The sequence below is a fragment of the Oncorhynchus mykiss genome, chromosome 5, assembly GCF_057628025.1.
Source record: "Oncorhynchus mykiss isolate SJ-2025 chromosome 5, ASM5762802v1, whole genome shotgun sequence".
Classification (NCBI taxonomy): Eukaryota; Metazoa; Chordata; class Actinopteri; order Salmoniformes; family Salmonidae; genus Oncorhynchus; species Oncorhynchus mykiss.
Window position 1 is genome coordinate 36,777,178 of NC_143026.1, and position 21,700 is coordinate 36,798,877.

Below are 21,700 nucleotides of genomic sequence, written 5' to 3' on the forward strand. Positions count from 1 at the left end.
CGGGTATGGTTCTCATTCAGGGACAGCTGTCTGTCGTTGTCTCTGATTGAGAACCATACTTAGGTAGCTCTTGCCCACATGGGTTTTGTGGGTAGTTATTTTCTGTTTTGTGTGTTTCGCACCTGACGGAGCTGTTTCAGTTGTTCCTTTGTTGTTTTGATTATTCAGTGTTCAGTTAAATAAAAATGACGAACACGTACCACGCTGCACCTTGGTCCTCACTTTCTTCCACCAACGGCCGTTACAGAACTACCCATCACAAATGGACCAAGCAGCGTGGTGAGGAGCAGCAGCGTTATCTGGAGAAATGGACATGGGAGGAGATACTGGAAGGCAAGGGACCCTGGGCACAGGCTGGGGAGTATCACCGTCCAAGGGAGGAATTGGAGGCAGCAAAGGCTGAACAGCAACACTATGAGGAGTTGGCACAGCGGCGCAAGCACGAGAGGCAGCCCCCCCAATTTTTGGGGGGGGCAGAGTCATTTTTTTGTGGCGGAGTCATGTTGGAGACCTGAGCCCGCTCCCCGTGCTTACAGGGGCAAGCAGGTGACAGGTCACACCCCGTACTATGGGGTGATGTGCGCTGTGTCTCGGCCGAGTATTCACAGGCCGGTGTGCTCGGTGCCAGCGTCCCGCATTTGCCGGGTGGAAGCTGGCATCCAGCCAGAACGGGGGAAGCCAGCTATGCGGTCGACACCGCCAGTGCGCCTCCACGGCCCTGTGTATCCGGTGCCTTGGCCAAGAAAGGTGCCTCGGCCGCCTGTATGTCTTCTGAGCCTGGTGAGCCTGGTGAGTCCTGTGCCTGCTCCAAGAACCAAGTCTCCCTCCAGTCCGGATCTGGCAGAGCCGCCCTCCTGTCTCCTTCCAGTCCGGATCTGCCAGAGCCGCCCTCCGGTCCGGAGCTGCCAGAGCCGCCCGTCAGTCCAGAGCTGCCAGAGCCAACCGTCAGTCCAGAGGCGCCAGAGCCGCCCGTCATGTGCGGTCATTCTCGTCTAGGAAAACATTAGGGGGCAGTTACCATGATTATCTCACAGAGCACATATAAGCATTTAAAGACATCTGTTACTAGGAAACTAGTTGCCTCAGGGAAATTGTTACAGAACAGTCATTACTGAGTGAGGAAATCGAACAGACATGGTTTGTGCCTGCTAGTTGGCAGCGTTACAATTCCCATACTGTCAAATGAAAAATTGTCATTAAGCTATCTTTACAACAGAGCACAAATACCTAAACTCATCTCATTCACTAAAAATATGTATTTGATTATGAACGGAATCCTACACCTATTATTCACTTAAAGCTATTTTTTGTGTTTCTGTGATAAGAAAAAAAAACTTCCAATATTTTTCCAATATTTGCTGAAGCTTGGCACACAATGCTTATACTTGAAGTACTATACTGTTGAGTGTATTTTCAAGTACTTTAATCCAAATGCAGAGGGAAGGCCTTTTCATCTCTTATTTACTGATCCCCTCCCCAATACTTATCCATGTCACTATATGGTCCTGAACTTAACTACTGCCACATGCATAATAATTAACATTAACATAATAAAGCAACTCACAGAAACAGATATACAACTCTGGACAAAATGAAGAGGCCACTGCAAAATGATCAGTTTCTCTGGTTGTACTATTTATAGGTATTTGTATGGGTAAAATGAACATTTTTATTTAATTCTATAAACTGCTGACAACATTTCTCCCAAATTCCAAATAAAAATATTGTCATTTAGAGCACTTATTTGCAGAAAATGACAACTTGTCAAGATAAAAAAAAGGGCGTTCCGGTCTGGAGATTGGGCTGGCCATTACAGGGTCTTGATCGGGTGGTACTCCATTCACACCTTGATTGACCAAATTTCACAGTGGGTGTGAGACCTGGAGAGGCCTACAAGCCACAGTAAAAAATACTGTGGCTTGTAGGCCTCTCCAGGTCTCACACCCCCGGTCCAAATATTGATTTCTGAACTCTTCCAAATTTTATTTTACTAGGCAAGTCAGTTAAGAACAAATTCTTATTTTCAATGACAGCCTAGGAACAGTGGGTTAACTGCCTGTTCAGGGGCAGAACGACAGATTTGTACCTTGTCAGCTCGGGGGTTTGAACTTGCAACCCTCTGGTTACTAGTCCAACGCTCTAACCACTACCCTGCCACCCCAAAGTTGAAACATTAGTATTGTGTTGTTTAAAAACTAATATGAACTTATTTCCTTTGCATCGAGGTCTTACAACACTGCATCTTTTTTGTTATTTTGACCAGTTGTCATTTTCTGCAAATAAATGCTCTAAATGACAATATTTTTATCTGGAATTTGGGAGAAATGTTCTCAGTAGTTTATAGAATGAAATAAAAATGTTAATTTTACCCAAACAAATACAGTTGGGCAAAAAAGTATTTAGTCAGCCACCAATTGTGCAAGTTCTCCCACTTAAAAAGATTAGAGAGAGGCCTGTAATTTTCATCATAGGTACACTTCAACTATGACAGAAAAAATGAGGAAAAAAAATCCCGAAAATCACATTGTAGGATTTTTTATTAATTAAATAGCAAATTATGGTGGAAAATAAGTATTTGGTTACCTACAAACAAGCAAGATTTCTGGCTCTCACAGACCTGTAACTTCTTCTTTAAGAGGCTCCTCTGTCCTCCACTCGTTACCTGTATTAATGGCACCTGTTTGAACTTGTTATCAGTATAAAAGACACCTGTCCACAACCTCAAACAGTCACACTCCACTATGGCCAAGACCAAAGAGCTGTCAAAGGACACCAGAAACAAAATTGTAGACCTGCACCAGGCTGGCAAGACTGAATCTGCAATAGGTAAGCAGCTTGGTTTGAAGAAATCATCTGTGGGAGCAATTATTAGGAAATGGAAGACATACAAGACCACTGATAATCTCCCTCGATCTGGGGCTCCACGCAAGATCTCACCCCGTGGGGTCAAAATGATCACAAGAACGGTGAGCAAAAATCCCAGAACCACACGGGGGGACCTAGTGAATGACCTGCAGAGAGCTGGGACCAAAGTAACAAAGCCTACCATCAGTAACACACTACGCCGCCAGGGACTCAAATCCAGGCCCGTCTGAAGTTCGCTAGAGAGCATTTGGATGATCCAGAAGAAGATTGGGAGAATGTCATATGGTCAGATGAAACTTAAATATAACTTTTTGGTAAAAACTCAACTCGTCGTGTTTGGAGGACAAAGAATGCTGAGTTGCATCCAAAGAACACCACACCTACTGTGAAGCATGGGGGTGGAAACATAATGCTTTGGGGCTGTTTGTCTGCCAAGGAACCAGGACGACTGATCCGTGTAAAGGAAAGAATGAATGGGGCCATGTATCGTGAGATTTTGAGTGAAAACCTCCTTCCATCAGCAAGGGCATTGAAGATGAAACGTGGCTGGGTCTTTCAGCATGACAATGATCCCAAACACAGCGCCCGGGCAACGAAGGAGTGGCTTCGTAAGAAGCATTTCAAGGTCCTGGAGTGGCCTAGCCAGTCTCTAGATCTCAACCCCATAGAAAATCTTTGGAGGGAGTTGAAAGTCCGTGTTGCCCAGCAACAGCACCAAAACATCACTGCTCTAGAGGAGATCTGCATGGACGAATGTGCCAAAATACCAGCAACAGTGTGTGAAAACCTTGTGAAGACTTACAGAAAACATTTGACCTCTGTCATTGCCAACAAAGGGTATATAACAAAGTACTGAGATAAACTTTTGTTATTGACAAAATACTTATTTTCCACCATAATTTGCAAATAAATTCATCAAAAATCCTACAATGTGATTTTCTGGATTTTTTTTCTAATTTTGTCTGTCATAGTTGAAGTGTACCTATGATGAAAATTACAGGCCTCTCATCTTTTTAAGTGGGAGAACTTGCACAAATTGGTGGCTGATTAAATACTTTTTTTGCCCCACTGTACCTATAAATAGTAAAACCAGAGAAACTGATCATTTTGAAGTGGTCTCTTCATTTTTTCCAGAGCTTCATATATTTTAGTAAATTAAACTATAGTGGAACCGAGTAGATAAACCAAGCATTGTGAATAAAACAAGTTTCCTTATGATAAGTAATATAAGGTAGTTCTGCAATCCCATCCCACTGGGAACACACTGGCTGAATCAAAGTTGTTTCCACATCATTTAAACAAAATTACATTGAACCAACGTGGAATAGACATTGTATTGTGCCCAGTGAGATTAAGAATTCCATAGAAAATCAAATTAACCAGTTTGAAATTACTTTAATATGGGTTACAAAAACGTGTTTTCTATTTGCAGATTCAAAAGCTAGTCAATAATCACACATTTATTGCAATGGCAAAATATGACTTATAAAAGTATTAAAATCATAGCAAAGTAGATGTTAATGGTAAAATTCATTATTTTCAACATGCTACTTAAGTTCATCCAGCTATTACAGTTTATAAAGCTGAAAAAGGATCTAGCACAGTCCAGTTTGACAGTCTGGGACACATGATTTTACAACATAATAATATACAAACCCCCTCCCTGACATTTATTTGAATTCAGTCCACTCTAGTCTTTTGGCCCAGCAATTCTGATGATCTCCACTTCCAAGGAAATGGTTTATGACTAGATTCCCCTTATCCAGTCCCCTAAGAAGAAAGGCACCATTGATTCCAGTGTGAGGAGGATGCTACTCATGGGTCCAGGTCCGGGGCCAGCAGCGTTTCTGTAGCGACGCCAGTCAGACTGGTTGTGAAGACCTTGACCTTCAGGATAGTGGAATCTCATGTCCTCTGAAGATGAGTCTGTGTTGTAGCCATACCCACTTCCCCTGTAGCAATTTCTTGGCCTACCGAGTGACCCCAGCCAATGGCAGCCCCACCTAGTGCCCTGGCCGCTGCTGCCCCTGCCATCTTCAGCCCCTGCCTGGAAGAGCCATGGCTCTGGGAGGGGGGGGTGTTACGCACGCCTCTATGAAGAGGGAACGCAACACCCTGCTACAACTCAACTCTCCGTGAAGTGAAAGAGGTATGGACTGTAGGTGTGAGTAAGGATGACAAAAGGCAGAGAATTTACCATTTACTAGGAATTTATTCCTTCAAACGGGAATATGGGGAAAGGGTCTGGATGGAACCAAAGCAACGAAAGTAAATATCAAAGCCCCCTCTCCTATCTTACCTGCCTAACCACTACTTACCTAATTTAGCACCACCGGGTGCACTACCCAAAATACAGGGGGTGTTCCGCCCAGGTCTTACCTAGTGTGCCTAGACATTGAATAAACTACGGGTATATGTATGCCCGCGGGCCTCTTGCCTAAGCACTCCCTAGGGTCCTTCCACCTTCCCAACTGGGAACAAATGAAACAGGAGAACAAACTATTTCTCAAACAAACTAAGAAACAAAGGACATCAAATAAGCTCCATCTGAGCAACAAACTCACACAGAACATTCCAACTGCTCCCAGCAACAACTAAGACAGTACATACCAACGACCAACATGCTATAACCCTCAGCCATCACCCTCCTCTCTCAGCAATGATCTATATCACATTCAATCTCTACCCTGAACAACAGAACAATGGCTTTTATAGCTTCAGAAGGCATTGGAAATTGGAGACAGCTGTGTCCTGGCGAGGGGGCGGGGTCAGCTCTCCAATTAATTGTGGAGTCGACCAATCAGCTGCTGGGCGATTTCAGGAAGCCATCTCCTGAAACACACTCAAATACACAATCTACAACACAGAAACTGGGGAACGTAACAGGGGGCCCTTTGCTTCCCACCCCTGTACCCTTTCCCCAGCCCCTGAATCCACCCCCACGTTTACATAGGGCACCTGGGCACAGAGCTGCCACCAGCAACATCCATGCCCACAGGAGGAGAAGCTTCTGCTGGTCTACCATGACTGGATATTCCTGCAAAAACAAAATACATTGTAAGATTGAACCGTAAGTGTGTGGAACTACTCAGAGCACTTCCTGGAGAAGTAGACAGCTGAACACAGCAGTGGCAACAACAACAACAACAAGTATGAGAACAGTCGCAGTAACCCCCTCGGCCAGGGGCTGGTTTAGCTGATAACCATCCTCCTCATGGTCCTGAGCAGCACTCTTCTGCTGCAGTAAGACAGGAACACATAGCCATGTCCCAGTTGTCTGGAATAGCTTCATTTCCTAGACGCCCTCCTCATTATGACCTTGAGTTCTTGTGAAGATAGGTTAAGTAAGTAAGGTGTAGCCTGGTATACATAGCCTGGTTCCTCTCTAGGTTTCTTCGTAGGTTTTGGCCTTTCTAGGGAGTTTTTCCTAGCCACCGTGCTTCTACACCTGCATTGCTTGCTGTTTGGGGTTTTAGGCTAATCCTGTACAGCACTTTGAGATATCCGCTGATGTACGAAGGGCTATATAAATACATTTGATTTGATTTGAGGTGTAGGTGGAAATATAACCAGTCCTTTAACCAATCTGTGGTCATGAAGGAAAGAAGCCAGTGGAAAAGAACTTCCAGCAAAATGAGGACCATTTCCTCCACATTTTATGGGGACATTTGAGCTTTAATATTGTTTTACCGTTTCTTTAATGGCCAATCTACTTTGTGTCTCTAACATTTTCAATGATCCCCTGTCAACCTGGATCACCTGCTGTAGTACTTCCACACTTCTTTTTCCATTGCACTTTTTGTTGCAGAGTAGTTCCTGGTACACTACTCTGTTGAGCTTTGTATTTTGTCCTGTAAAACACTATTGTTAGGTCATGTCAAATGCATGATGCTTTAATATCAGTGGTGGAAAAAGTACCCAATTGTCATACTTGACTAAAGGTTAAGATACCTTAATAGAAAATGACTCAAGTAAAAGTGTCTGTCGCCCAGTACAATCCTACTTGAGTAAAAGTCTAAAAGTATTTGGTTTTAAATCTACTTAAGTATCAAAAGTCAATGTAATTACTAAAATATACTTAAGTATCAAAAGTCAATGTAATTACTAAAATATACTTAAGTATCAAAAGTCAATGTAATTACTAAAATATACTTAAGTATCAAAAGTAGAAGTAAAAGTATAAATCAATTCAAATTCCTTATATTAATCAAACCACACTGCACCATTTTCTTGTTTTAAAAAAGATGTATTTACGTATAGCCAGGGGCACGCTCCAACACTCAGACATCATTTATAAATGAAGCAAGTGTTTAGTGAGTTGCCAGATCAGAGGTAGTTGTAATGACCAGGGATGTTCCCTTGATAAGTGTATGAATTAGACAATTTTCCTGCTAAGCACTCAAAATGTAATGATTACTTTTGGGTGTCAGGGAAAATGTATGGAGTAAACAGTACAACAGTACATTTCTTTAGGAATGTAGTGAATAAAAGTAAAAGTTGTCAAAAATATAAATAGCAAAGTACAGATACCTCCCAAAAAGACTTAAGTAGTATTTTCAAGTATTTTTACTTAAGTACTTTACACCACTGTTTAATATTGTATGTGTGTATCTATTACGATATATCTATGAATGTAACGCTAACACTACAAGTACATAGAATGCTTAAAATGTTATCCAGTTTTAACCTGTTTTGTGTTATTATGTGATAGGACATGAGGTAAGTGATGAGGAAAATCTAACCAGAAAGGAGAGAGACTGTAGATTCTTTAAACAACCTTTTTTTAATTAAGATTTGCACCATCACCTCAATGGTGTATGGTTGAGAGCTCAACAAAGAATAGTTGTGTCTCAGTTTATATAAAGAAAAAGTATAGCCCCCTTTGGGTGGTGTGACAAACAAACAGAACAATATCGTGAGGAAGTACTGATTGGTGACAAAAGATTATGGAACTAAGAAACTGCGGTTGGCCTTTGGTGAGGTCTTGTCGAGAAATGATGGCCATTTCTCAATGCTCATTTTCTCGACACTGCTTCTAAAAGAAACCGAAACCATTTGTCCTGCTCGTCTCTTACAGCTTAGTTCAGTCTACTACTCAATATGGAATAACAGCATGTTGTCTGTCAGTCCAAAACCATGAGTCAGTCACATAGACAAAGGGGAAGTCTAAAAGCAAGTCTCATCAGTACATCATATGACTTTAATTAAATGCAGATACACACGATAAACATTATTACAGCAATTTCTGACACCATATAAGGTACTGTCATCTGATTAGGGGTTCTGTGTCTTTTTGCCAAAGTGCACTCTAAAAATTAGGGGTTCAACAAGGGTTCTTCTAAGATCCTCAAAGTTCTTTGAAGAACCTTAGGGTTCTTGGCACTGAAAATGGCCCCCAAATGGATCTTCAAAGAACCCCATAGGAGGTGGGGTTCATCGAGGAACCTCTTTAGTTGGTGGGGGTTCTTGCAGGAACCTAACTGCTCAACTGAAACATTTGAATTTGAAAGGGCGGCAGGTGCAGGCACTTAACTGAAAAATGTTAAGATTTGTCCCTTGTATGATCTAAATTGATATTGCTTTATGATGATACCATCTATCTTTTCATATTTGTGAAAATCTTTCTAGAACAGAAAATGGACACAATTCAATGGAAATCAATCAACAAAGAGGTAAAAAATTGCCACGCCCTGATCTAGTTCACCTGTCTTTGTGATTGTCTCCACCCCCCTCCAGGTGTCACCCATCTTCCCCATTATCCCCTGTTTATTTATACCTGTGTTCTCTGTTTGTCTGTTGGCAGTTCTTCTTGTTTGTCAAGAAGCATTTACCAGCGTTTGTCCTGTCAGCACCTGACTTTTCCCAGCCTCTCTTTTTCTCGCCCTCCTGGTTTTTGACCCTTGCCTCTCCTGACCCTGAACCCACTTGCCTGACCACTCTGCCCGACCCAAAGCCTGCCTGTACCTTTGCCCCTTTCTGGATTTCCCACCTCTGCCTGACCTGACCCTGAGCCTGCCTGCCGTCCTGTACATTTGCCTCTGTTGCTGTAATAAACATTGTTACTTCGACACAGACTGCGTCTGGGTCTTACCTTATCCTGATAGTACGAACTGGCCATGACTGACCCAGCAGACCACGCGCCAGCTGCGCAACGCAATCTCCTCCCAAGGTACCACCATCGGGAGGCGTGAGGAACTGCTTCGTGGCCTTATGGAGGGGTCCAAACGTTGGCTGAACACCATGACCATGCATTGGACGGTTTGCTGGAGCAATTCCACAAGTTGTCTGGGAGGCAGCCTACCCCGGTGGTAACCTCACAGCCCCTCAGTAACCCAGCTGGTAGCAGTGCCGTCTCAGCGGCTACTCCACCTTCTCGGGAGCTCCGTTTACCCCCTCCGGAATGTTTCAATGTAGAGTCGAGCACCTGTCGGGTGTTTCTAGCTCAGTGTGCCCTCATTTCAAGCTTCAGCCCTCCTCCTTCCCCTCGGATCACTCCAAGATAGATCTCATCACGCTGATGTCCAGGAGGGCTCTCACTTGGGCTACTGCTCTATGGGAACAGCAGCTGGCCATATAAGTTAGTCTGGAGGGATTCATGACAGAGGTGAAGAGGGTTTTTACGCCCCGTTATCCGGGAGAGAAGCTGCCCGGAGGATAATCCAGCTTCGGCAGGGCTCCTGCAGTGTCGCTGACTATGCGGTGGATTTCCGCACATTGGCAGGGGAGAGTGCTTGGAACCAGGAAGCACTGTTCAATACGTTCCTGCACGGCATCTTGGAGGAGGTCAAGGTTGCTGCTCGGGAGTTACCTACAGATCTCAATTCGCTCATCGCTTTGACCATCTGAATCGATGGGCGACTACGAGAATGACAGAGGGAGAGGAAATTCAATTTTGCTCGCACGCCCAGGGATCCCACCTTGCCTCTGTGTCAACCCAGAAGCTCCCGATGGTCTCATTGCCGAGAGGACCAGAGGCTTCCCGACTTGCCGAGTTACTGCTTCCTGAGTCTATGCCACTAGGTAGGGCTGGGCTGTCACCAGCGGAACGGAAGCACAGGATCGACACGAAGAGTTGTCTGTATTGCGGGACTCTTGGTCACTTTGTGTCCTCTTGTCCTCTAAAGAAGCCAGGCTCACCGGTAGGAGCAAGGACTCTGGTGGGCCATACGGAGAATGTTCCTGCTTCCCCTGCTCGCACCCCTTTTCATGCCATTCTGCTGTGGGGAGACCAGTCCAAATCTTTCCGGGTTCTCATTGACTCTGGGGCCGACAAGAGTTTTTTTGGACTCTACCCTGGCATCTGAGCTGAACATCCCCACTCAGCCCCTCTCTATTCCCATGGAGGGGCGCTGGATGGGCGCTCTATAGTCCGAGTCACCCACAACACCACTCCCGTCCACCTACGGGTGTCAGGGAAACACAGCGAGGCTATCCAGTTCCTGCTCATCAAGTCCACTCTGATTCCCGTGGTATGGGGATTATCCTGGCTCCAACGACACAATCCCCTCATGAACTGGTCTACTGGTGCCATTATGGGCTGGAGACCTTTCTGCCACGCCCATTGCCTGAAGTCAGAATGACCTGCCCCGGGATGTTTTCCTGTGGACTCAGAAGGTGCCCCAGACCTCTCCGCCATTCCCGCGGAGTACCAGGGCCTCCGGGAGGTGTTCAGCAAAGCCTGGCCATGTTGCTTCCACCGCACCAACCCTATGACTGTGGGATTGACCTTCTCCCTAGCACCATGCCGCCCCAGGGACATCTATACTCTCTGTCGGGACTGGAGACCAAGGCTATGGATACCTATATTGGGGACTCCCTAGCTGCAGGATTTATCCGACCGTCTTCCTCTCCCGCTGGCGCAGGCTTCTTCTTCATGGAGAAAAAGGACAAGACCCTGCGCCCATGCATTGACTACCGGGGACTCAACGACATTACTGTTAAGAACCGTTACCCACTACCACTCATCTCCTTAGCCTTCGAGCCGCTCCAGGGGGCCAATGGGTTTTCCAAGCTGGATCTATGGAACGCCTTCCACCTGGCCACTATGAGTATCTGGTCATGCCCTTTGGCTTCACCAACGCCCCTGCTGTGTTCCAGGCTCTGGTGAATGATATTCTCTGCGACATGTTGAACTGGTCCATCTTGTCTACATTGATGACATCCTCGTCTTCTCCTGCTCTCCTCAAGAACACATGCTCCACGTCTGGCAGGTCTTTCAACGCCTTCTGGAGAATCAGCTGTTTGTGAAGGCGGAGAGATGCGAGTTCCATCGCTCCACCATCCCCTTCCTGGGTTGCACCATCTCTGCTGGGAGTGTCCAGATGGATCCCAGGAAGGTGAGAGCAGTGATGGATTGTCTTCAGCCTACGTCCAGGGTGCAGCTGCAACATTTCCTGGGGTTGCCAAATTTCTATCACTGCTTTACCCGTGGTTACAGCACCCTGACTTCCCCCCTGTGAGCACTCACCTCGCCCAAGGTTCCGTTCACGTGGTCCCCAGCTGCTGATCGGGTTTTCCGGGACCTCAAACATTGCTTCACCACAGCCCCCATCCTGTTTCATCAGGACCCATCTCGTCAATTCGTGGTGGAGGCCAATGCTTTGGACGTCGGTGTGGGGGCTGTCCTGTTCCAGCATACTCTCCTTGACTTCAAGCTACATCCCTGTGCCTTCTTCTCCCATCACCTAAATACCATGGAAAGGAACTACGATGTGGGGAATCGGGAGCTTCTCGCAGTGAAGATGGCGTTGGAGGAATGGAGGCATTGTTTGGAGGGGGCAGAACATCTGTTTGTGTGGACTGACCACAAGAACCTGGAGTATCTCCGCACCATCAAGCACCTCAACACCAGGCAAGCCATATGGGCCCTGCTGTTCACACGGTTCAGCTTCTCCCTCTCGTTCTGGCCGAGATCCAAGAATGTCAAGCCAGATGCACTGTCCCGCAACTATAGCCCCACGACTACTACCCTGGAACCCGATACCATCCTTCCCACCTCATGCCTGGCGATAGCACTCAGCTGGGGAATAGGGAAGCAGGTTCATGAGGCACAGCGTTCCCAGCCAAACCCAAGGGGGGCCCTGATAATCTAATGTTTGTTCCTGACACCGTCCATTACGTAGTCCTGAAGTGGGCCCACTACTCCAGGCTGGCCTGCCACCTGGGCGCCCGTCGGACCCTGGCCTTTGTGCGACAGCGTTTTTGATGGCCTACCATGGTCCTGGACTTGTCCTCATTCGTCGTCGCATGCACAGTTTGTTCACAGAACAAGACTCCTCTGAAAGCTCTGGCTGGTCTCCTCCAACCTCTGCCTGTCCCTGACCGTCCCTGGTTTCACATCTCCCTGGACTTTGTCACGGGTCTTCCCCCGTCTGAAGGCAACACCCCCTCCTGACCATGGTGGATCGGTTCTGCAAAGCCGTACACTTCATTCCTCTCCCCAAACTACCCTCTGCCAAAGAGACGGCCCAGCACGTCTTCCGGATCCATGGACTGCCCGTGGACGTGGTCTCCGACCGGGGTCCTCAGTTCTTGTCCAGGTTCTGGAAGGCGTTCTGCACACTCATTGGGTTGTCGGCCAGCCTACCCTCTGGGTTCCACCCCAGTCCAACGGCCAGTCAGAGCGAGCCCACCAGGACCTCGAGACCTGGTCTCCGCCAAACCCACCACCTGGAGCCAGCAGCTTGTGTGGGTTGAATATTCCCGCAACACCCTTCCCTGCTCTGCCACGGGCCTATCTCCCTTCGAGTTTTCCCTGGGGAATCAGCCCCCGCTCAAGTGGATTGCCATCGGACCCTGGCTCCTTGGTATAGTCTCGGGCAGAAGGTATGGCTCTCCACCCGGGATCTTCCCCTCCTGGTGGAGTCTTGCAAACTGTCCCACTGGGTTATCGTCTCCTTCTCCATCTCCAAGGTTATTAGCCTCTCTGCTGTTTATCTTATGTTGCCCCGTACCCTTATACACCCCACCTTTCATGTGTCCCATATCAAGCCCGTGTCTCACAGTCCCTTGTCTTCCATTTCCAGAACCATCCCTCCTCCCTGTGTCGTTGATGGCCATCCGGCATACATGGTGAGACCACTCCTGAGGGTTTGACCATGGGGCAGGGGTTTCCAGTACCTGGTTGACTGGGAGGGTTATGGCCCTGAGGAGAGGTGCTGGGACCCCGCTAGAGACATCCTGGACTCAGCCCTCATTACCGACTTCCACCACATGCACCCCGGTCAACTAGGTATTGTTGTGGATGAATCAGAATTAGTTGGGTAACATAGATAAGATTTACATAATAATGCTTATGTGAGATATTTGTCATTAGAATGTCTTCTTTTTGGACTATAATGTTGGCAGTTTGCAGTTATCCTTTCTCTGCTAGGGCTCAGTTACTTGGGCCCCAGAGAGGGGAGAGGTCAGGCTTGTCTTCATATGTGTACGTATCTTTTAAACCATGTGAAGGGATGATTGAGGGGGAACCAATTATCTCTTGGCTCCACAAGGGGTTGTATTTGAGATGGAAGTATCTAGAATTGACAATTGATATATACCATTGGATGAGGTAATGTTTTGGTACTATGTTGTACCAAGAACAAGATAAGAACTTTGTTTAGGAGACCAAACTGAACAATAATTTATAGCTAATGCTGTCTGGCTATGGGATACTCCTCTCTCAAGTAAACATCTTTCTTTGTGAAGTTCCTATTATCTGTGGTTTGTCATGTCGAATGGATCTTCTCTATAAAAGATCTCAGTTGCCATTCTGTTGACCACTCTCAACTTTTCATTAGAGATACTGAAATGTTGAAAGTCAAATGTCATTGCAAAAGCTTAATTATTATTAAATGTGAAGTTTAAGTGTGATTTGCTCTCTCACTTCTTGGTAACACAGGAAATTTCCACGACAGGATGCGCCCAGGTAGGACGCCAGGTTGCACCCCTAGAGAGAGGGGGGGGGGGGGGGGGGGGGGTACTGTCACGCCCTGATCTGATTCACCTGTCTTTGTGATTGTCTCCACCCCCCTCCATGTGTCACCCATCTTCCCCTGTGTATTTATACCTGTGTTCTCTCTTTGTCTGTTGCCAGTTTGTCTTGTTTGTCAAACTTACCAGCGTTTGTCAGCTCCTGTCTTTTCCCAACCTCCCTTTTCTCGTCCTCCTGGTTTTTGACACTTGCCTGTCCTGACCCTGAAGCCGCCCACCGGACCACTCTGCCTGCCTGCCGTCCTGATGACTATAACAGGACACATGTTCGATCACCATGCACTGCAAAATCATTTTAGCTATATATACGGACAAGATCAACACTAACATCAACACGCCAGAGGGTATGCCCATTATACTTGGGTCTCTGCTGGGAGTTTAGCTCATATATTTTTTATTTTATTTTGCTTTGCCTCTAAAATCATAATAAACACTGACACTTAAAATATTGTGTTGGGGGGGTAGTTCAAAAACTTGCCCCAAATGCTTCTTCAAAAAGGTATTTGTGGAATCATTAAAAGGGGTTATTTGAAGATCTTATAGGTGTTCCCCCACAGTTTCAATTTGAAGAACCCCTCCAGGAACATTTTCTTTTTAGAGTGTGGTTCCACAGAAAGTACAGACAAGCATTATGTTGACCGTCTGTCATATTAAATCAATTTTTTCATGCATTTCCATAGCGCGTTATACTTTACATCAGTGTAAATTTACCCAGGCACAGCAGGGTTCAAACTGTAGAACCCAGTTCCTACATTTGAATATAAAAGTGTATTTTGTCAAACAAAACTATGCTACTTTTTATCTCTGGGGACCTCAGGATGACAAATCAGATCAAGATGATTAAATATAAGTACATTATTTACCTTCAGAGGTGAATGTATCAAACCAGTTGCTGTGATAAAAAGTTTTTCTTGTTGTGCACTCTCCTCAAACAATAGCATGGTATTATTTCACTGTAATAGCTACTTTAAATTGGACAGTGCAGTTAGATTAACAAGAATATACGCTTTCTGCCCATATAAGACATGTCAATGTCCTGGGAAATGTTCTTGTTACTTACAGCGTCATGCTAATCACATTAGTGCATGTTAGCTCAACCATCCCATGGGAGGGGGGACACCGATCCTGTAGAGGTTTTAAAATAACCACTTTGCCATGCTCGAACTCAATGGTGAATTTGACCATTATTGTCACGCCCTGGTCATAGAGAGGCTTTTTATTCTCTATTTTGGTTAGGCCAGTGTGTGACGAGGGTGGGCATTCTATGTTATTTTTTCTATGTTTTTGTATTACTTTGTTTTTGGCCGGGTATGGTTCTCATTCAGGGACAGCTGTCTGTCGTTGTCTCTGATTGAGAACCATACTTAGGTAGCTCTGGCCCACATGGGTTTTGTGGGTAGTTATTTTCTGTTTAGTGTGTTTCGCACCTGACGGAGCTGTTTCAGTTGTTCCTTTGTTGTTTTGATTATTCAGTGTTCAGTTAAATAAAAATGACAAACACGTACCACGCTGCACCTTGGTCCTCACTTTCTTCCACAAATGGTCGTTACAATTATCTTGCTGAAATGACTGTCTTCTTCCATTTCCCAAGTACAAAATTACTAAAACAAAAAACACAATCACATTTCCTTTTGTGCTCATTGAAAATGTGAAGTCATTCTCGTCAAGGAAAACATTAGGGGGCAGTTACCATGATTATCTCACAGAGCACATATAAGCATTTAAAGACATCTGTTACTAGGAAACTAGTTGCCTCAGGGAAATTGTTACAGAACAGTCATTACTGAGTGAGGAAAGCGAACAGACATGGTTTGTGCCTGCTAGTTGGCAGCGTTACAATTCCCATACTGTCAAATGAAAAATTGTCATTAAGCTATCTTTACAACAGAGCACAAATACCAAAACTCATCTCATTCACTAAAAATATGTATTTGATTATGAACGGAATACTACGCCTAATACCCCTCCCCTATACTTATATCCATGTCACTATATGGTCCTGAACTTAACTACTGCCAATGCATAATAATTAATATTAACATAATAAAGCAACTCACAAAAACAGAAATATATATTTTATTAAATTAAACTATAGTGGAACCGAGTAGATAAACCAAGCATTGTGAATAAAACAAGTTTCCTTATGATAAGTAATATAAGGTAGTTCTGCAATCCCATCCCACTGGGAGCACACTGGTTGAATCAATGTTGTTTCCACATCATTTCAACGAAATTACGTTGAACCAACGTGGAATAGACATTGTATTGACGTCTGTGCCAAGTGAGATTTTAAGATTTCCATAGAAAATAATATGAAATAGTTTGAAATTTCTTTAATATGGGTTACAAAAACGACCTCCTATTTGCAGATACAAAGCTAGTGAATAATCACACATTTATTGCAAAGGCAAAATATGACTTATTTGATTAAAATCACAGCAAGTAGATGTTAATGGAAACAGCAGCATCCTACCTAATTTCATCCAGCTATTACAGTTGATAAAGCTGAAAGAGGATCTAGCACAGTCCAGTTTGACAGTCCGTGACACATGATTTTACAACACAATAACATACAAATCCCCTCTCTTACATCTCTTTTTCCAGAGGCAATGAGGTTTGACTGAGTATAGCTTTGTAAAGTTGATGGTGGGACTAACCCAAAGGACAACAAGATCAGGGCTTATTCAATGTTTATTTGAATTTAAAAGCGGTCCACTCTAGTCTTTTGGCCCAGAAATTCAGATAAAATCTTCTTCCAAGGAAATGGTTTATGACTAGATTCCCCTTATCCAGTCCCCTAAGAAGAAAGGCACCATTGTTCCCAGTGTGAGGAGGATGCTACTCATGGGTCCAGGTCTGGGGCCAGCAGCGTTTCTGTAGCGACGCCAGTCAGACTGGTTGTGAAACCCTTGACCTTCAGGATAATGGAATCTCTGGTCCTCCGAAGATGAGTCTGCGTCGTAGCCATATCCACTTCCCCTGTAGCCATGTCTTGGCCTACCGAGTGACCCCAGCCCGTAGCCAATGGCAGCCCCACCCAGTGCCCCAGCGGCTGCTGCCCCTGCCATCTTCAGCCCCTGCTTGGAGGAGCCATGGCTCTGGGAGGGGGGCCCTTTGCTTCCCACCCCTGTACCCTTTCCCCAGCCCCTGAATCCACCCCCACGTTTACATAGGGCACCTGGGCACAGTGCTGCCACCAGCAACATCCATGCCCACAGGAGGAGAAGCTTCTGCTGGCCTATCATGACTGGATGTTCCTGCAAAAACAAAACAAACTTAAGCTTGAATAACATTTGGTGAAATGTTATGAAAGCAAATCTAAGTACAACCTATTGAAAAAGTTTTAGAAAGTTATCCCAGGTAACAGGAATTATAATATATGTTTTAGCATTTTGTCAATGGGATGTTCTGAATGAGATGAAGGCACATTAACAGCCATAAAGCACAGTCCAATTCAATGTACCTGTTAGTTGTAGGGAACCAAAACACACCCTGCACCAAACAGACCGTTGGTCAAGAGTCAATTGTAATCTATGTCATTCAGACAGGCATTAAAGCTGATTACACGCCCCAGCACATTTCAAAAACATTGTCTGCACATTTGCCAACAAACAAACAAGACAAAACAAGTGGCACCTCATCAAATGTGAGGTCTAGAACATGCCCCATGCTCTGCCGACACCAGCACTTCTATACAGTACACGAGTAACCTCTTTTTCCTAGTTCCAATCAACAGGTTATGAAAGACCATTCTACCTAATGAGAATGTAGCATGGGATGGTGCACGTGCACACTAAGTAAGATAGAGAACATGCTTGTTTATACAAGAGAACAACTCTAAATCCTCTTGTATAAACAAGTAATAAGGGTGCTTTGAACCAACAGAAATCCTATAAAACATTAAGAAAGGCCAGCTCTCACTTCAACATGCTTTGCAATCAAATCATATTCAATAGAAGCTTCATTTGCAAATGATATTCAGTAAAGGCTTCAGTAACACTTTACTTGACACCCAGTGTCAAAACCCACATTTCTTTAAATGTATTTTCTCCCTGCCAAGAAGTTTCCTTTCATTTTTAAAGTTTGTTTCTTAAATCCTTTGTTGTTGTTGTACTGAATTCTTTACAGCTATTTTTTTCATCATATTTGATAGAACTTGTAGAAAATACACTTTATGACACTGTCATGAAGCATTATGACCACCCTGTGTCACTTTATTTGGACTAAGAAAATACACTTTATGACACAGTCAGGAAGCATTATGACCACCCTGTGTCACTTTATTTGGACTAAGAAAATACACTTTATGACACAGTCAGGAAGCATTATGACCACCCTGTGTCACTTTATTTGGACTAAGAAAATACATGATGTCTGACATCAGTGTGCACAACAACAATTTTTGTATTTTTTTTATATATCATAAACATACTGTTGACACGTAAGCTATGGTGTAATGGATTTTTTTGCCTTGTGTTGTAGGTTTTGTGGGTTTTGACACTCTTATGTAGATGTCATAACCAGCCATAAACTAATGCAATATATGTCACAACAGGTCTAAATGTATGTGTCATGACAGTGTTATGATCATATTTATTTCAGCTCTTATGACATATTATGACATGGTTATTGCCTTGTCATAACGTGTTATGAGTGTCAAGTTAAGCGTTACCAAAGCTTCAATTGAAAATCATGTTCAAGTGAGTGCTGACCTTTTTTCGTTTGTAAGTGCACACACTAATCCTATTCACTCTAGCCTTTCCAAACATGTAGTCTGTTTTGTGTTTCCATCAAGAATATTAGGCTACCATGTTGAAGGTCTGACATATCTATATCTATGTACTGTAAGGGGCATTTTGTACACAGATTCTGTACTTGGACATACAGTATATTACAAAATCTTTTGAAAAGGTAATGATCTATCCTATTATATTTTCTATCATAGTAACAGCAGTACTATATAACACAGTAATAACAGAGTTATACAAATCAACACAAAATGACACATTTATCCTGTGCATCAGGTATTACATAATTGTCAAAGCAGTGGGGGAAGAGGTTTTGTATTTTAGAGCCTACCTGGTCGAATGGTCACTGAGAAGACTTTCCTTGGTAATGCTGGAGTGGATCAGTCTGTTTTCACATTGAACTGCTCTGGGTCTCCAATGGTTACCTTACACTGCCATTCACAGTCACAGCATCCAGTCAACAGCCTCATAATGACAACGTTGCTCCTCCCTAGAAAAACATCTATCCCTTACTATTGGCTTATGATTGATAGTTGAATTGCTTATGTTAATTATTCTTTGTTCCTTTCCCCCACTGCCTCTTTCCCCCTCACTGTTTGTTCAACCAATGCAATGTCTGCATTTGATCTCAGTGTACAATTTTAGTCATTACTTCAATGATGCCCCACATATCTATCAGTGCTCTTAGTTGCCTGGGATCTGCCCTTCTCTTCCACACCATAGAAAAATTATGAATTCATTCTACTTCTATGTTCCACACCCCCACACATCCAGGCAGTTGTCATGGTGACCGAACAGGGAATAGAGAAGAGGTGACATTTGAAGGTCTCTCAATTAGATGTCTTCATTATCTTTATTGATTACGGTCCATAATTGAAAAGACACTAATGATATAGTAGGAATAGATACATCTCACAGACTTCTGTAAGGTACAGTACCTTAGGTACATAATCTACATAAACATAGGCCTGCGCCCTATATTTATTTTATTTTATTTAACCTTTATTTAACTAGGCATGAGTGTGTGCAGATTCATCTCCTACTGCTATCCACATACGGCACAAGCAGTGAAAAGTAAATAGACTTTGGTACTAATAAATATTGAAATCTTACTGCAATAAACCAACATGAAATACTGTAGGGAGATATTATGAATAGGGCCTCAGCGGTTTGAAACTTCATGTCATGCCATGTTGGTTAGTGATATGGCTTCCTTTATTGAAGTGGAGTGTACTGGACCATGGCCGTGACCAAAATAATCTGCAGGTAAAAGAGGCCGATTCAGATTTAGTTTTATGGCCAAGAATTCAGAAGAAAATAATATTTACTGTTCATAGGCAAAAAAGTTGAAGAAATATGATTTATCAACTTAATTGTAAAGAAAATTGTTTTCTATGTGTAGATAGTTAGTGGATAGGATAGTTAGTGCATGCCTGAAACTCTAGTAGACTCACCAACATGAGCAGTGGGGAGGCCACCAACCAGCAGGCTTTAAAGATGTTTGGAGGCCGTCCCAGAATCCTCGTCATCATGATAGAGAGCCAGTGTAATTCTGAAAATCAAGTATACATAAGCAAACAGAAGAACTGCATCATCATCATTATCATCATCATGTCTACGTGAAAACAATGAGAGCTGAGGAAAAGTTTGTCATTGTCAGACATTTCCTTGATTTTCTCTGTTTGAGAGAGAAAATCAGTAATATCATACTGTATACCCTGTATTCACCCAGGCCCACCCATGCCTACGCCCCTGACACACACCTGGGTAATGCAGGGAAGGCCATGCAGAAAAATCAGAAGGCACAGTAATAAGACCACCAGCTCCATACTCTTCAGAAGAACGTTAGGACCAAATTTATCCATGATGCAAGTCACCAGGAGCTCCAAATGAGCAAACTACAGACATGACAAAACCAAAATCTTTCAGGAAAAACAGATTGATTGTGACATTTTCCTTAGCACTGAACTGCGGGGTGGATAATAATTGTGAAACTCATAGTACAATACAACATATTACAGATTTTTAAGAAAAGGAAGGCCCACAGCTGGGTGACAGGCATAGTGGAGAAGATCTCTGGGTAAACCACAAACACCAGGCCGGGCCTACCACACTGTTCACGAAAATTGATCGCTCCAACAGACAGTGAGTCAAGTTGCTGTGGCTTGCTACATAAAGCAGGCAGACAGGCATAAAGGCATTCAGTTACTGTTCAATTTCACGATAGAATGGGCAAAATTAGTGACCTAAGCAACTTTGAGCGTGGTATGATCGTCGTTGCCAGGCACGCCGGATCCAGTATCTCAGAAACGGCTGCCCTTATGGGCTTTTCACGCATGACAGTGCGATAAATAGTTGAACTAATTCAGTCTCCAGTCTCATCATTATTGAATTATTATAAGGATGTGGTTATGAAACCCACAAGACATAGCACCCTCTATTAAGGGTTCTTCCTAGAAGTCTCTATAAATTGTTTGACCAATAACTATTTTACCATCTAAAGGTTCTTCCTAGAACCCTACAGGGACGGCTCTACCGAGAACACATTTATCTTTGAAGGGTTCTTCCTAAAACCCTCTATGAACGGTTCTACCATGAACCCTTTTATCTTTGAAGGATTCTTCAGAGATAAAATAAAATAAAACTCTTTATGACAATACATTACATATATCACAAGCCCTTTCTTTGAGGGCCTAGTTATACCATAACACAGTGGTGTTAGGAAACTCCTGGTTTTACAGGCCACATTAGGTCTGCAAGTCACATTATAGGCCTTTTCACACTGCTTTGTTCTTAGCCCCGGGCTATCTTATCCCCAGGCTAGACTGTCCCTGGGCTATCTTATCCCCAGGCTAGACTGTCCCTGGGCTAGCTTAGCCTGTGCTCGCTCACGCAAGAATAGCCCTGGGCTAAGGATTCACCTTTGTATTCCAAAGCCCTGGGATAACGGACAAACATAAGATGCAACCAACACCCACAAACAATGTTATGAGCAATAAGACATGTATTAACACATTATTTCATCTTGCTTCTAGGTTAGCTTTTGATTTCCAAGAGTGATGGTTTGTATAAACCTTTCTGTCTGCCTATCTGACCTCGGAAACAATGTTACA

At 43.9% G+C, this 21,700-nt stretch overlaps 1 protein-coding gene and 1 long non-coding RNA gene across 2 annotated transcripts; both read right to left on the minus strand.

Annotated features, from left to right (window-relative positions):
* Nucleotides 1-4,612: 4,612 nt before the first annotated feature.
* On the minus strand, nucleotides 4,613-5,890 carry sprn2 (shadow of prion protein 2). The gene is given in 3 exon segments (XM_036979039.2): nucleotides 4,613-4,851; nucleotides 4,854-4,929; nucleotides 5,771-5,890. Coding segments are annotated over 3 exon segments (435 nt in total).
* Nucleotides 5,891-15,901: 10,011 nt separating this feature from the next.
* Nucleotides 15,902-19,046, minus strand: LOC149983258 (uncharacterized). The gene is made up of 2 exons (XR_016496415.1): nucleotides 18,919-19,046; nucleotides 15,902-17,096 (listed from the first exon to the last, which is right to left on the minus strand). It is a non-coding gene; the product is annotated as an uncharacterized LOC149983258 (long non-coding RNA).
* Nucleotides 19,047-21,700: the final 2,654 nt, after the last annotated feature.